This window comes from Eumetopias jubatus, unplaced genomic scaffold (assembly GCF_037043125.1).
Source record: "Eumetopias jubatus isolate StellerSeaLion01/CBP00866 unplaced genomic scaffold, mEumJub1_p1.0 scaffold_9, whole genome shotgun sequence".
Taxonomy (NCBI): Eukaryota; Metazoa; Chordata; class Mammalia; order Carnivora; family Otariidae; genus Eumetopias; species Eumetopias jubatus.
This window is the reverse complement of record NW_028274815.1, coordinates 71,742,255-71,755,615: the sequence shown is the minus strand read 5'-3', so window position 1 is coordinate 71,755,615 and position 13,361 is coordinate 71,742,255. Positions and strand designations below refer to the sequence as shown.

General features: G+C 41.4%; 1 protein-coding gene across 2 annotated transcripts in view; it reads right to left on the bottom strand.

Moving 5' to 3' along the window:
- Nucleotides 1-13,361, bottom strand: part of LHCGR (luteinizing hormone/choriogonadotropin receptor) — a 60,685-nt gene that overhangs the window by 32,036 nt on the left and 15,288 nt on the right. For both annotated transcript variants that reach the window (XM_028104057.2, XM_088026206.1), the window contains exons 2-6: nucleotides 9,718-9,789; nucleotides 7,515-7,589; nucleotides 4,578-4,652; nucleotides 2,246-2,320; nucleotides 2,080-2,157 (exon numbers count right to left, since the gene is read on the bottom strand). In XM_028104057.2, the coding sequence (XP_027959858.1) occupies nucleotides 2,080-2,157; nucleotides 2,246-2,320; nucleotides 4,578-4,652; nucleotides 7,515-7,589; nucleotides 9,718-9,789 (375 nt within the window). The remainder of the gene's footprint in view (nucleotides 1-2,079; nucleotides 2,158-2,245; nucleotides 2,321-4,577; nucleotides 4,653-7,514; nucleotides 7,590-9,717; nucleotides 9,790-13,361) is intronic.

Genomic DNA, 13,361 nt, shown 5'->3' with positions numbered 1-13,361 from the left:
ATATCCTGTTGTCCTCTTTCCCACAGCCATACTTTTGCTCATGATGTTCCCTCACTTAGACTACTCGCTTCCCTTTTCTTGGCATGTGGTACCACATAATGGCTAAGACTGTGATTCTGGAGCCAGATGGAGTCTAAATCCTGACCCTGGGCAAATTACTTAACCCCGTAGTGCCTTGGTTTCCTCATCTAAAAATGGGGCTGACAGTCCCTACCTCATAGGGTTGCTGTGAGATGTAAACAAGTTTTTAAAAAGTAGTTAAAAATAGTGCAGGCATTTACTAAGTGCTGTATAAATATTAGCTGCTATTATCACATTTACCCATACCAATGTTACTGATACTATGAGGTCTAACTCAAGTCTCAGCTCCACCGTGCAGCCTCCTCTGACTTCTCCAGCCCAAGAGGACTTCTCTAAGACTTCTCATTTCTGTGTAACACAAACTTTCACAGTGAATATCTACTGGTTTGTATTATTCTTTCATTAATTTCATGTTTGCCCGCATAATTTCTCTATTTCCTCATAATTGAGATTCTGAACTCCTTGGGGATATGGATCATATGTCTTTTGTGTTCTCACTAAAGAATCCTAAGGTATGTGGTACCTCCCCATGCAGTCTTTGCCCTGTTTCTGACGGCGTGTGATAAATGAGTAGTTCTAGATACATGCAACGGTGAGTTGGAAATACTTTATAAAATACAGCTGGAAGAGCTTTAGTGTGTAAGGCAAGTAGAGGAGCAGAAAGACTGTAGAGAAGATTTTTTAGGATCTCCTTTATCTTTCCTGGTGTTTAAGAGCTGCAAGTAAAGAATTTATCGGAAAAAAAATGTTTTTTTGGTTGCTGCTCTGTATTCCCTTGATCGCAATACTCTGAGCTGGGTCTGCATGGGCTACAGTTTTGTAACATGACAATTAAATGTGTGGAATTATACCTACACAGAGTAAAAAGTACTATTCAAATGCAATATACATTGATACCAATATTTAAAATCCATGATAGAAAAGAGAGTCCTCTGAGATGGTCTCTTCTCTTGCTTCACAACTATCTGCTCATTTTGGGGTCATCCAGTGTGTGCTCTCTCTTTCTTTAAGGACAAGCTCATTTATTGACTCATTACAACCCTGCCATGGGCTGTAGCCAAAGTAGAAAGAGTGAGAGGGATATGGATATGGGGAAAAGAATTGAGTATAGGTCATTGGACTTCGGATACAAGTGAGACATGGTGCCCAGAACACTCCTTCTGAATGGTGGGGCAAAGGCAGGTGCTCCATGTGCAGACGGCAGGGACCCAAGAGGGAAGGAAGTCAGGTAGATGAATGGTGAAGAGATTAGGTTGGGTTATCTTAGTACAGTTCCCTGTGAACTTTATGTGCATGTGACTCACTTGGGAACTTGCAGATTCTGAGTCAGTAGTTCTGAGTCCCAAGAGTCTGCATGTCTAACCAGCTCTTAGAAGATACAGTAGATGCTGGTCCATGGACCATATTTTGAATAGCAAGGCCTTAGGAAAGAGCATAAAAGGGGTAGGGCCTGTGAGCCTGGTAACCTGATGAGTGATTGTCAAATAAAAAGACACTATTTTCAAGTATTAAGGGAGGTAGGGAATGGGCATAGATGGTGCTCTTCAGAAGCAAAAAATCAGAGAGAGTAAGCGAGTGAATGCAGGTTCTATCGATCAACTGTTCTACCTACTTGGAGAATATCTTTCCAGACTTCTCATTTGAAACTTGAAATTTCTGTGCTCTTTGAACCAGGGCAGCCATTTCCCTCCTGGCTGTCTCTTCCCAGCTTCAAAGCATTCCACTGATGCAGTGAACAATTTCATCAGTTGGAAATTTGGTCACTGTCAATCCTCAGGGCCCGTCTGATTAATTTTAAACCGAATGGGTCAGTTGGTGGTTGTGTGAACACATGACACAGCTGCAATCCCACACAACTGCTCTCACCGTAGCATTTTAGGTCATAAAGAATGTTACCAGTGAATGGAGAACGTGGTAAAAGATAAGAGCTCACTTCAAGCAAGAAGCAAGAATAGCAGGAGCCTGAATGGCAGAACATGAATCTGGGATTTTACTTACAGTGTTATGGATTCGTTATTCATCCCTTGAAAAGCATTTCCTGGTATGGTGGTTATGTGTAAGTTATCACAAATTTCCCTGGAGGAATAAAATGAGAAATATTTACTTTCCAAATTTTAGCTGCAAATAGGAAACTGTTATGCATAGCAATCAGCCTGGTACTTACAGAATGAAATTAAATTCAGAGGAGAAGATCTTTGTAACATCTGGAAGCTTTTGGATGCCTGTGTTACAGATGCTTCTGTGATTTGGGGCAGGGTGGGGATGTGGGCAGGGAGTGAGTAAAAGTGATTGTTATTAAGGCATAAAGATAAACGCGATAGAAAGGCACTTTGCGAAGACTGTCTTCACATTTAAAAAAATACTGAGTTTGGCTTTTTTGGTAGCACTTTTAGCTGTTGAAGAGTGTCAGAATTTTAAAGCCCCTAACAGTATGGAAGAAGTTGCTCTAAAGATGCCTGTTTAAAGATCTAGGGGCCGGGACTAAACTTTCAGGTCTTTTTCATTTATATTTATGTTTCCAGCCTGTCTTGTCCTATTGTATCAATTGCGTTTTTTCTGTTGTATTCTATCCTATTCCTTTTTAGTAATTTGCTCTTGATAGTTCTAGATGGCATCCCTCTACTTTGGAACAGGTTTCAACTCAAACACTTTAGGTATATTAATCTCCATATGAGAAATCCATATCCCTCATCATTATTATTATTTTTAAATATTTTATTTATTTATTTGACAGAGAGAGACAGCGAGAGAGGGAACACAAGCAGGGGGAGTGGGAGAGGGAGAAGCAGGCTTCCCGCTGAGCAGGGAGCCCGATGTGGGGCTCGATCCCAGGACCCCGGGAACATGACCTGAGCTGAAGGCAGACGCCAGACGACTGAGCCACCCAGGCGCCCATGTCCCTCATTATTAAAAATCTTTCTTTCTTTAGCTACCTTGTGGTTCAGGCAGTTCTTCCTTATAACTTACTGAAATCATTGAACATGCTTTTCCTTATTGGAGCTACTCAGGTCTCTTCTTCCTCCCACCTTTTATTTAAGCTTCAAAGAAGAGAGAAGCTTCAATGATAAGGTTAAATTGAAAGATATTTTATGACACAAGAATGGGACTCCTTTAGAGGAGTCCAGGCATCTGGATTTTCCCTAGCCAAGTTTTAAATTCACCTATGCAGGACTGCAGAAACTGACATGAACTTCCTCACACTCTGGTGACAACAGAAGGAAGCCAGGGTTCTCCCCTGGTTCTGATGCTCCTTCTTACCTGTAACTCCAGATCCCAGTGAATCCTTGCCCTCTCTGTGGCTGGTGATGGCATTGTAACTTTGACAGCAATGTGTATTGGGGTTGGGGGATGATCACTTGTTTGGGGGGTGAAAATGTTATTTAATAGAGACAATGATTCTTAGATAACAAGGGACTATAATGGTCAAATTTGGTTCTGGGATTTTCGTATGTTTTTCTTTTTTTTTTATATTTTTTGAAAGTGGTTGACACTGCAGATGCTTATGCTTATGTCTTACACAGCCTCGGAGGCCTGGAAAAGCAAAACACCTGGACTAGGAGGCGTTCAGTGTTAGAGCTGCCAAAGGAGCTATGCTTGTTGGGCCAGCAGCAGCTCCTGTAGGAGGCCCCAGGGCAAGGCTGTACAGATGACACCAAACACCACACCCAGACAGATGTCCTCCTGTCCGTCTCCTTTTTTTTTTTTGAAGTGGTGGGGTTTGTGGACTTCCACCCTCTGGAGATTTTATGAAATTTAACTTATCAGGAAGAACAGATGACGTCTGTGTTAGAGGGATTTAAATTTTTCTGTGTGAATAAGTGACTCCTTGACCTGTAAGAAGATCCATAGTGATCAGTTTATAGATTGTATCAAGTTTCAGGAATTTTGGTTTTGCTGGCAAGGCAATGAATCTGCTGGGTTACCGTGGGTACTCAACTTATAATTCTAACTAGGAGACTTAATAAGATTTAATGGGAAATAGAAAACAGTGATTTAGTTTATATGGCCCAGTGCCTACCTCAAGGCAATACTTAAAAAGTTTTCACTTAATGCATAAAGAACAAATGAGATGAAGGAAATCAGTAATTCTTAACCAGGGATGGGTGTTGAATCAGAATTGCCTCTCCTACTTTCACCTGGGCTCTGTCTGTATCACCACCTCACCTTAGAGATTCCAATTTACCCTTTTTCAAGTGTCATGACCCCCCTCACCATTCCCACTGTCAGTTTTGAAAATCCTTGCAAAGGGGGTGATATTCTTCTCATGTGCTTTCTGGAGAGTGAAAATGTTGGGAGCCAGTTACACGGGTTCTGAAAGCACCCAGCCTCATGGCTGACAAGAAATGCTGATTAAATTTTAATCAGAATGCTGAAGACAGATGTGCAAATAATGCTAAATATATAGTTAAAAAATTCTTCCCAACATTTTAATTGTTTTGATTTTCATCAGATACCCAATTTCCCTCCCCAGTTGCTCAAAAAGGAAAAATCCTCACAGGTATTTTAACCGGGGGAGATTTCTAAATGCTCCAGGCTCGATGTACACCAGGTTTTTGGTGTTCTGGATCAGTCTGTAAAGAGAGAAGGAGCAGTTTAAGAAATGTGTATTGTTTGGAATGTACAAGACCATCATTACCAGAGGATGCTGGCTGAAAATGGCATCAGCAAAAATCAAGGGACTTCGTATGCTGGAGGGGAGCTCTTGAGAGCCTGGGGATAAAAACTGCATGGTGAAAGCCAGTTGGCTCTTGCCAGGAAGCTCTGCTCTCAACCTCTTGCTGAGGCAGGTATAAACATCATAGCTGGGAATCTGTTCCATCCCACTCGGTGAGGCAGCACCAACTTCCAGGACTCCCGGCTCTCACCATGGAGCCTACACACTGAGGGTGATGGGAGATTCCACTCCCAGGGTAGATGAGCAAATTGGCTACTCTCCCTTATAGGCAAACTGGACTTCTTCATACTCTGCTGGCAGCCACACTGACCAATGATCCAGACAGGTACTCAGTCTTTGGATCAGTCTGGGGGCTTGGATTTGGGGGGATTTATGCCCACTGTTATAGATAATTTGTTGTGTGATGATGTGCAGCCTCCTAACTTCCCTGAGCTAGTGTGACCTTCTATAATTTTGGAATAATAATATGCACTCTTTCTACCTCATAGGTTGGTATGTAGTGAGTAATAGAATAGGTAGAGATAATGTCGGAGGCAGGGCTCTGTATAGTAATAAAAGTACAGCTATGACTCCACAGTGGTGTGATTGCCCTTCTCCCTACTTTTCCAGGGACTTTGACCCTTTAAGAAGTAGCCAGAGTTGCCTGTCTACTTTGGATTCAATAAAAGGCCAGCAAATGCCTTTGACTCTCTTACCCCATGCCACAACCACCTGAAGAAATGATAGTTACTCTTGTTCTAGAGAGAAAATATAGTGTATTGGTAAGTTAGAGGGGCTCTGCAGTCAGTTTGGTTTTACTAATTGTATGACCTTGGTTACATCATTTAAAGCTCTGTTTCTTCATAGGGTAGTTTTTGAGAAGTAAAAGTGTGTTTCTGGCTCATAGTAAGGCTTCAACCAGTCTTAACAATTATTATCATAGTTGATGAAACCAGGATGTTGAATAATTTGTCTCTAGTCACACAGCTGAGAAGTAGCCCCACTTGGAAGTGAACTCAGTTCCATTTGTGCCTATTTCCATCTTTTATGTTCTTTTGATTCTTTAGAGGTGAGTGATGTTTTGTTGTAATTATTTTTATAACAACTTAGTCAAGCAATCATGGGTCATATAAGGCATTATGTAGGTAGGTGGAAGGAACTTTTAAAGATCTTTTGGGGTCTGACCTTAAACTACTCATCCATACATGCCCTCACTCAACAAACATTTATTAAGCACCTACATGTGCCAGGCATTGTTCTAGGTACTGGGGTTACAGCTGTGAATGAAGAGAGCCTGTATGGAGCTAACATCCTAGTCTCAGGGCCTTCCTTTGGAAAAGTCCATAAACTTCCCTTAGAGCATTTTATTTTTCTTTCTGTTGCATCATGAGCACTGTAATCTTAAGCTGTTCTGGTGGTTCTCAGTATAAGCTGTGCTTCGTCATCACTTGGGCGGATTTCTAGGTCTGGGATAGTACTGTCATCTGTAATGGTGATGGCCTCCTCTCCCTTCCACTTCCCCCTCCCTACCCAAATTCTCCTTCATAGCCAAGTCCAGACTATATAATCTGCATTTGAATACCCATTATTTTGGATTTCCTGATAATCAGTTGGTGAGGTAGTCTCACCTCCCTGAGTGTACTGTCATCTTCTGGGGAAGATTTATATTTTACCTCGTCTGTATTCCAGCAGCACTTGACCCTTGGTTGGACATGTGGTGGGTACTCACATACTTATCAATCAGTTATTCTCTTTAGATAATTGCTAATTGGACCATTCATAGGGAGGCCTTGTGGTGTGGTGGGAAATGCACAAGCTTTGAAGAAAGAGAGGCAGGGGTGGAAACTCAGCCCTGCCATTGTCTACGATGCCACACTGGTCCAGTTACTGACCTCTCTGAGCCTCCCTTCCTTCCCTCGGACAAAAGAGAGAACTACTCGACTTTGCAGGGAAACTGTGAGGATTAACACAACCTAGAGGAAATAAATGCCAGACACAAGTGTGCAGAAAATGTTTGTTGCTAATATCCTTCCCTTTCCCTTAACTTTCAAAACTCCCATGCAGGTGACATTTTTAGAAGCTCAGGTTTGAACCAAATAAGGCAGCAGTAAGAAGCCTGGTTTGGGAGTCACACGACCCAATTCCTAGCCTCAGCTCTAGCACTGACTTGCTGTGTGTCATCAGGCAAGTCAGTTAACCTCTTTGGGTTTGAGGTTCATCATCTGAAAACTGAATCAAGCCAGTCTTCACCCCTCTTTTTTGTATATTGGAGGAAAATAATAATTTGGAAGGGACTGTTTTTAAGAATCAATTCTAAACCATCACAATAACAATGACAAACCGCATACACATGTCCAGCACAGGGTTTTACATGGTAGATTTCCAAGAATCATTTACTAAATAAATGAACAGTCTTCAATGAACTAATTCATGATCTCTAAGCTCCCTTTCAAATTTCCCCACTATCCCAGGGACTTCATTCCCTCCCTTCCATAAGGTAAGAGCTACTTGGCAGGACTCCACAATGTCAATTTTAATTTCCAACTTTGTGTTGTGATGTTTCAGAGTTTGTACAGCTCCCAGGGAGAAGCAGTTGTCACCATGGCAACCCTCAGGCCACTGCAGTGAGAGAAATTAGTGCCTGCCCAGACCTAGTAATTGCTGTAGTCTTTTCCTCTTGGATTCCTAGCAGTGGCTGCTTGAATACAAATACTGAGTGGGCTCCAGCCAGCAAGGGTAATAGTGTACAGCAATAAACTATCTATTAGCTGATGCTTACATTTCAGACAAATTGAGGAGGTTGTCAAAGGCATTAGCTTCTACCTTTTCCAGAGAATCACTCTGAGAGATTTCTCTAGGGGAGAGGGAGAGAGAAAAAAAGAAGAAACATGAAAGAAATGACCATGCATGCATCATAATAAGCTGTGTGTGTGACCCAACAACTGGGGGCTCCAGTGTGTCCTTTTAAAAAAGAACAGGGATGTCTCACATTGTCCTCACATCATAAAGTGTCACCGTCTCCCTTTAGGAGCATTGATGGGCGTCTATAACCCAGGTGCAGTTGAAATGCAGGTTTCAGTAACCCCTGTTTATGTGACAGGTTTTTTTCTTGTGACTCAGAGTCACAGATTGTTAGAAGTTCTAGTTAGATTGTTAGAAAATCTAGTCAGATCAGCTTTGGAATTTGAGAGTCTCCAGAGGAGAGTCAAAAAGTGCTTATGGGAAGGCTCAGGACCAGGATCTGGATGTCTGAATTCCCAACTCCATCACTCTGGTGAGGTTTTAATTTGTGTTGCTTTCATTGTTTCATAACTCTTTCTCCTTTTCCCAAAATCCTGCTCTGAGGCAATTGCAAGGTGGTCAACTTCTGCACATAGTATACTTTTTGGGTTGTAACTGTCTATTTGACCATTTTTCTCTTTTAGCAAATTGAGGACAAGGAGTATATCCTGTTCACTTCTGAATCTGTGGTGACTTCATACTGCCTGGTGCACAGAGTATGAATGAATGAATGGATTAATGAATGGAGTTTTTTTTTTTTAAGATTTTATGTATTTATTTATTTTAGAGAGAGAGTGAATGGGGGGGAGGGGCAGAGGGAGACACAGAGAATCCCAAGCAGACTCCAAGCCAAGGGTAGAGCCTGACGTGAGGCTCGATCTCATGACCCCGAGATCTCAACCTGAGCTGAAACCAAGAGTCGGATGCCCAACCAGCTGAGCCACCCAGGCACCTGTGAATGGATTTTTTTAAAAGACACAAACATAAAGGAACCAGCTTTGTCATATACCATCCCAGGCACGCAAGTAATGTCAATGTTACCCTAAAATACCAACATAACCTACCATTTGCTACCAGCTGAGAAAAAAGTCTCAAATTCACAAATTGTACGTTTGAGTGTTTCTAAGGTTAACATTCACTGAAGCCTTCAGACTTGAGAGCTTTAGCCCACAGAAAGGCTGAGCCTAAGGCAATTAATGTCTTTTATGAACAACACAGTAATGGATTGTTCCTGGACTGATTCATTTTATTTGTACCTAATGGTTTGTTTCTTTAGCTATGGCTACTTTTCTCATGAGGAAGTGTAATGCATTAAAAGTTATCAAAACTCAACATTTAAACTTGAGAGAAGAATAAGGGTTAGATTCAAGGAGACTGACATTTCTGTAATTCTTGGGGATTATTTTTAATATCCTCATTGCTTGCTAATCCCCTAAAGAACAGTCAGAGTCTCCCCAAGGAGCTAGGATTGATGATGCAGCATCTTTAGAGATGTAAATTGGCTTCAAAAGCCCCATGGATTGTTAAGATCAGAGATGCCCTCTAGGAACTAAATGACCTTTGAGGTCCTTTCACACAGACTAACATTAAGAAGGATGCTGGAATACTGGGCTCCTGACAAAGTTCTCTCTCATGTATGGTGTCTTACGCCCTGGAGGCTGAGACCCAGGGAGAATGGATTGAAGTTACATCTGACACAAATGTGAGATCACGCTGTATTATTGGGTTGCTTTGCACTTTTGATAAAGTCCTTTTATCAATACAGCTATAAATACTGTGTGTCATACACTTATTATATTTTAGATATAAAGATTATCTTCTGATGTACAATAAACCTCCAACACATTTTCTTCTGTGTGGGTGTTATCTAAAAATGTGTCACAAGGGAATAACTGCTCTAGCAGGAGAATTTTTGTGATTGGAATCTATTTTCTTTTCTACTTGAGAAGTTTATCATCACTTATCAAAATGCATTCAGTTCATTGAAGCAAGGTTAATTATCCAGAATTTAATGACTCTTGAAAATCATACTTTTCTTCAAAGGTCCCTAGATATTTATTTGTATTATAAAGATAAAAATACTGGGGTTTCTTTAACACAGTTTCTCTCCTAGAAACAATACCCCTTTTCAACTATGTTTTCCCTTACAAAAATTTTATTATTCCAATTACGAATGTCTTGGTATGCAGTATCTTACTTACATTTTTATGACTTCATTAAGTCCTCTGAAAGCTTGAGATGGGATTAGTTTGATAGGGAGATAGGTGAGTGACCTAGAAAAGAAGAGAGGAAAGCCAAGAGTTTAATATTTAAGACTGGGTACCTTTTAAGTTCATGAATAAAATGTGTGTGCACGCGTGCAAATGTGTGTGAATACAGAATTCCAACGACTGAATTCCGGTGGAGAATTCTAACTTACATCAATAACGAGATGTGCCATGACTCACACTTGGTGTTTATCAAAGAGTGTGTTATTTTGTAAGTAAGATCCCAAACTTTGGGCTCAGACACACCTGGGTTCAAATCCCCACTCTCTCACTACCTGGTCAGGTAATCCTGAGGATGGTATGTAGGCCCTCTATTTCTTCATCTATAAAATCTATAAATCTTCATCTATAAAATTGGAATAATAACTGCTTCACAGGGTTGTTATGATGACTAATCAAGATAAGCCATGTAAAGAACAGGGCTTGGCACCAAGTAAATAGTTGATAAATAGTTCTAGAGTGGCCGCATAGGCCTGGTTGGGAAGAGGGAAAAGAAACTGTCTTGGGTAAAGTGGGGAAGTGACTGGTGAAAATACAATTGGAAACGAGGCAGGAGAAGGGAAGATTCACTAGGAACATGTTCCTCTTTTGAGCTATACCATCTTCCCCAGACAGTTGATTTCAGTATCTTCCCAACCAGACCAGATGGCTGCTATGATAGCTCAATTACATGGGCATCTCATGCCATTTTGGGGGAATATCTATAGAACATTTCTTTCAGGCACTCACCTATATTCAGAGGAACAATCTAAGTGTTCTTGAATTGAGATAAAGGTTATCCATTACATAAAAGTTGAGAGAAGAGCAATTAATTCAGCAATAGCAAAAGCAGAACAGGATGATGAACACCTGCTAAAGGAAAATAGACTTAAGATAACTCAGAAGAAAGCATCTGCAAAGCAGGGATGAATGTCCAACCAACATTTATCAAGCATCTACAGTGGTTCAGGGTTTTGGACCACATACTGGCAGAGAGGAGGGGAGTGGATGAGGACGTTTCAGGTGGGAAGTGAGTATCAGAAATTTGAGAGTAGAGGTGGGAGATGCTGCCTTGCTTTTCACGTGTCTACAAAGCAGACTGTTTTGGTTGCCAGGAAAGAACACCTTCGGCATCAGGAGTGTATTTGAATCAGGGAGATGTTTTACAGTCTCAGAACCTTACTGGAGTAAGGTGCTATGTAAGTTGTGCACTCCCGCCTGTAACCTTATTTTATCCACGCAACGATGGTGTGAGGTGGGTATTTCCCTTTGATAGCAAAAGAACTAGATCACAAAGAGATTCGGTAGCCTGAACAAAGTAACATGACCAAGCAGACTGAGCCCAAATAGTCTTTCTGTGGTGTGATATTGGGCCAAAGTATGTGATTCCTAACCCAGTCTCTTTCTCCCCCCACCCCAAACTTTATTGAGGAATAATGACAAATATAATTGTGTATACTTATTTTTTTAAGATATTTACTTATTTGTCAGAGAGAGAGAAAGAGCGTGCGCACACTCACAAGCAGGGGGAGCAGCAGGCAGAGGGAGAAGCAGGCTCCCTGCTGAGCAGAGAGCCAGACGTGGGACTTGATCCCAGGACCCTGGGATCATGACCTGAGCCAAAGGCAGACGCTTAACCAACTGAGCCACCCAGGCGTTCCATAATTGTATATACTTAAAGTGTATAGTGTGGTGATTTGATATACACATATGTTGTGGAATCATTACAAAAATTAAGAAACACCTGTCACCTCACATAGTTAACTCTTTTTTGGGGGAGGGTGAGAACATTTAAAATCTACTCTCATTAGATCATTGGAAGATAGTCTTATAACTCAAAGTTTGTGCCCTTTGATCTATAGCTCCTCATATCCCCCTCCCCGCAGCCCCTGGCACCCATGATTCTCTTCCCTGTTTGTAGGAAATTGGCTGTTTTTCTTTTTTTAGATTCCACGTATAAGTGATACCTTATAGTATTTGTCTTTTTCTGTCTGGCTTATTTCACTTGGCATAATGCCCTCCAGATGCATCTATGCTATCACAAATGGCAGGATTTCCTTCTTTTTTTATGGCTGAAAAATATTCCTCTGTGTGTGTGTGAGTGTGTGTGTGTGTGTGTGTGTGTGTGTGTGTGTGTATTTACCACATTTTTAAAATTCATTCATCAATTGAAGGACCCTTCGGTTTCTATATCTTGGCTGTTTTGAATACTACTGGAGTGAACATGGGTTGCAGATAGCTCTTAGAGATAGTGATTTCATTTCCTTCTGGTCTATACAGGTAACCCACTCTCTTGTCAGTGAGCAAGGTGGAGGGACAGGCATTGTAATCTTGTTTCTCTTGAGAAGAGAAATACTGCACTCTTGCAATTTCTCCTGCAGAGCTGCTTACCAACAGTTCTTCTCTAGGGGCTAATGCAAAGAAATTTCATTTCAGAGAAATGCTTTTACTCAACAGTCTCTTAGAGATGGTACAACCTAGAGGAAGTAATCCAAACTTGGTCCTCTGATTTTATTTCTGAAGACAGTCCCACCAAGCACATTGTTCAATACCCAAACTTATTTAACAGGGCATCCAAGAAGAACAGGGACAGTGCGGGGAGAAATCTTACGATGGCACATTTGCTTCTTATATTTCTTCTGGAATCATGTCTGCTTGGCTTACTGATTAAAAACACAGTTTTATTGCTCTCTGCACTGCCAAGTCAATAAATTTCCAGAAGAGAAAGCTGTATTCTACTGTACCCCATGCAACATCAATAAAACTGACAGCCAAATTCTGATTCCAGAATCTTTATTGCTGGGGATAATGCAGTACAGAACATATTTTGGAGAGTGTTTACATAAAAGCTTAAAACGAACCCTTCAGAGCTGTTTATTCATGCAAATGGAACCCAGAAGCTGGAGCCTCTCAGCAAGCAGCCTCCTCCTCCAAAAGCGAGCATAGTGTGGCTCCCAGGAGAGCAGTTTGGCTCAGGTTTGACCAGGGAGGTTGCCTGAGCTTTTGATTGATGTAGGGATGAGGGATGAGGAGCAAAGGTTGGATAGAAGTGAGAGAAGCTGTAGATCATGCCCTGGCTGTCCCCAGTGACTACAGAACAGCCCTAGTGCAAGATGAAATTTTGCAGCTGATGTTGATGCTGCAGATCAGGAAAGGCAGGAGTAATGAGAATAAAAATAAAGTTCTTACCATAAAGGAGCCACTGAGCAAATAGCAGGTAGCTTTGTGGATGTGGCTGGGGCAAGGACGAGGCCTGGGAGCCAGAGAATGGGGAGACAGGTGGGTGAGGCAGGTGTACCAAGCTTTTGCCACTAGATGTATTCTCATGAAGTGAGGTGCAGAATGTGGTTCTATGAATCCAAAGCTGTTTTTCCCACTGACTTATATTTTTATTTTAGAAATGTCATGTCTTCTTTCCTGATTCATCTTCAATTGGCAGCAGTTTCTAAGCAGATTTGCCAATAACCATTTGAACGTACTCCCTTTGAAGGTGCTCCCTTCTCTGATGGGTGCTTTTATGAGGCCAGAAATTTTTAGCAACGTGAACAACTGTCTCCAAATCCACCCTGTGATTCTACTTCTGTATACATCCCAGAGAA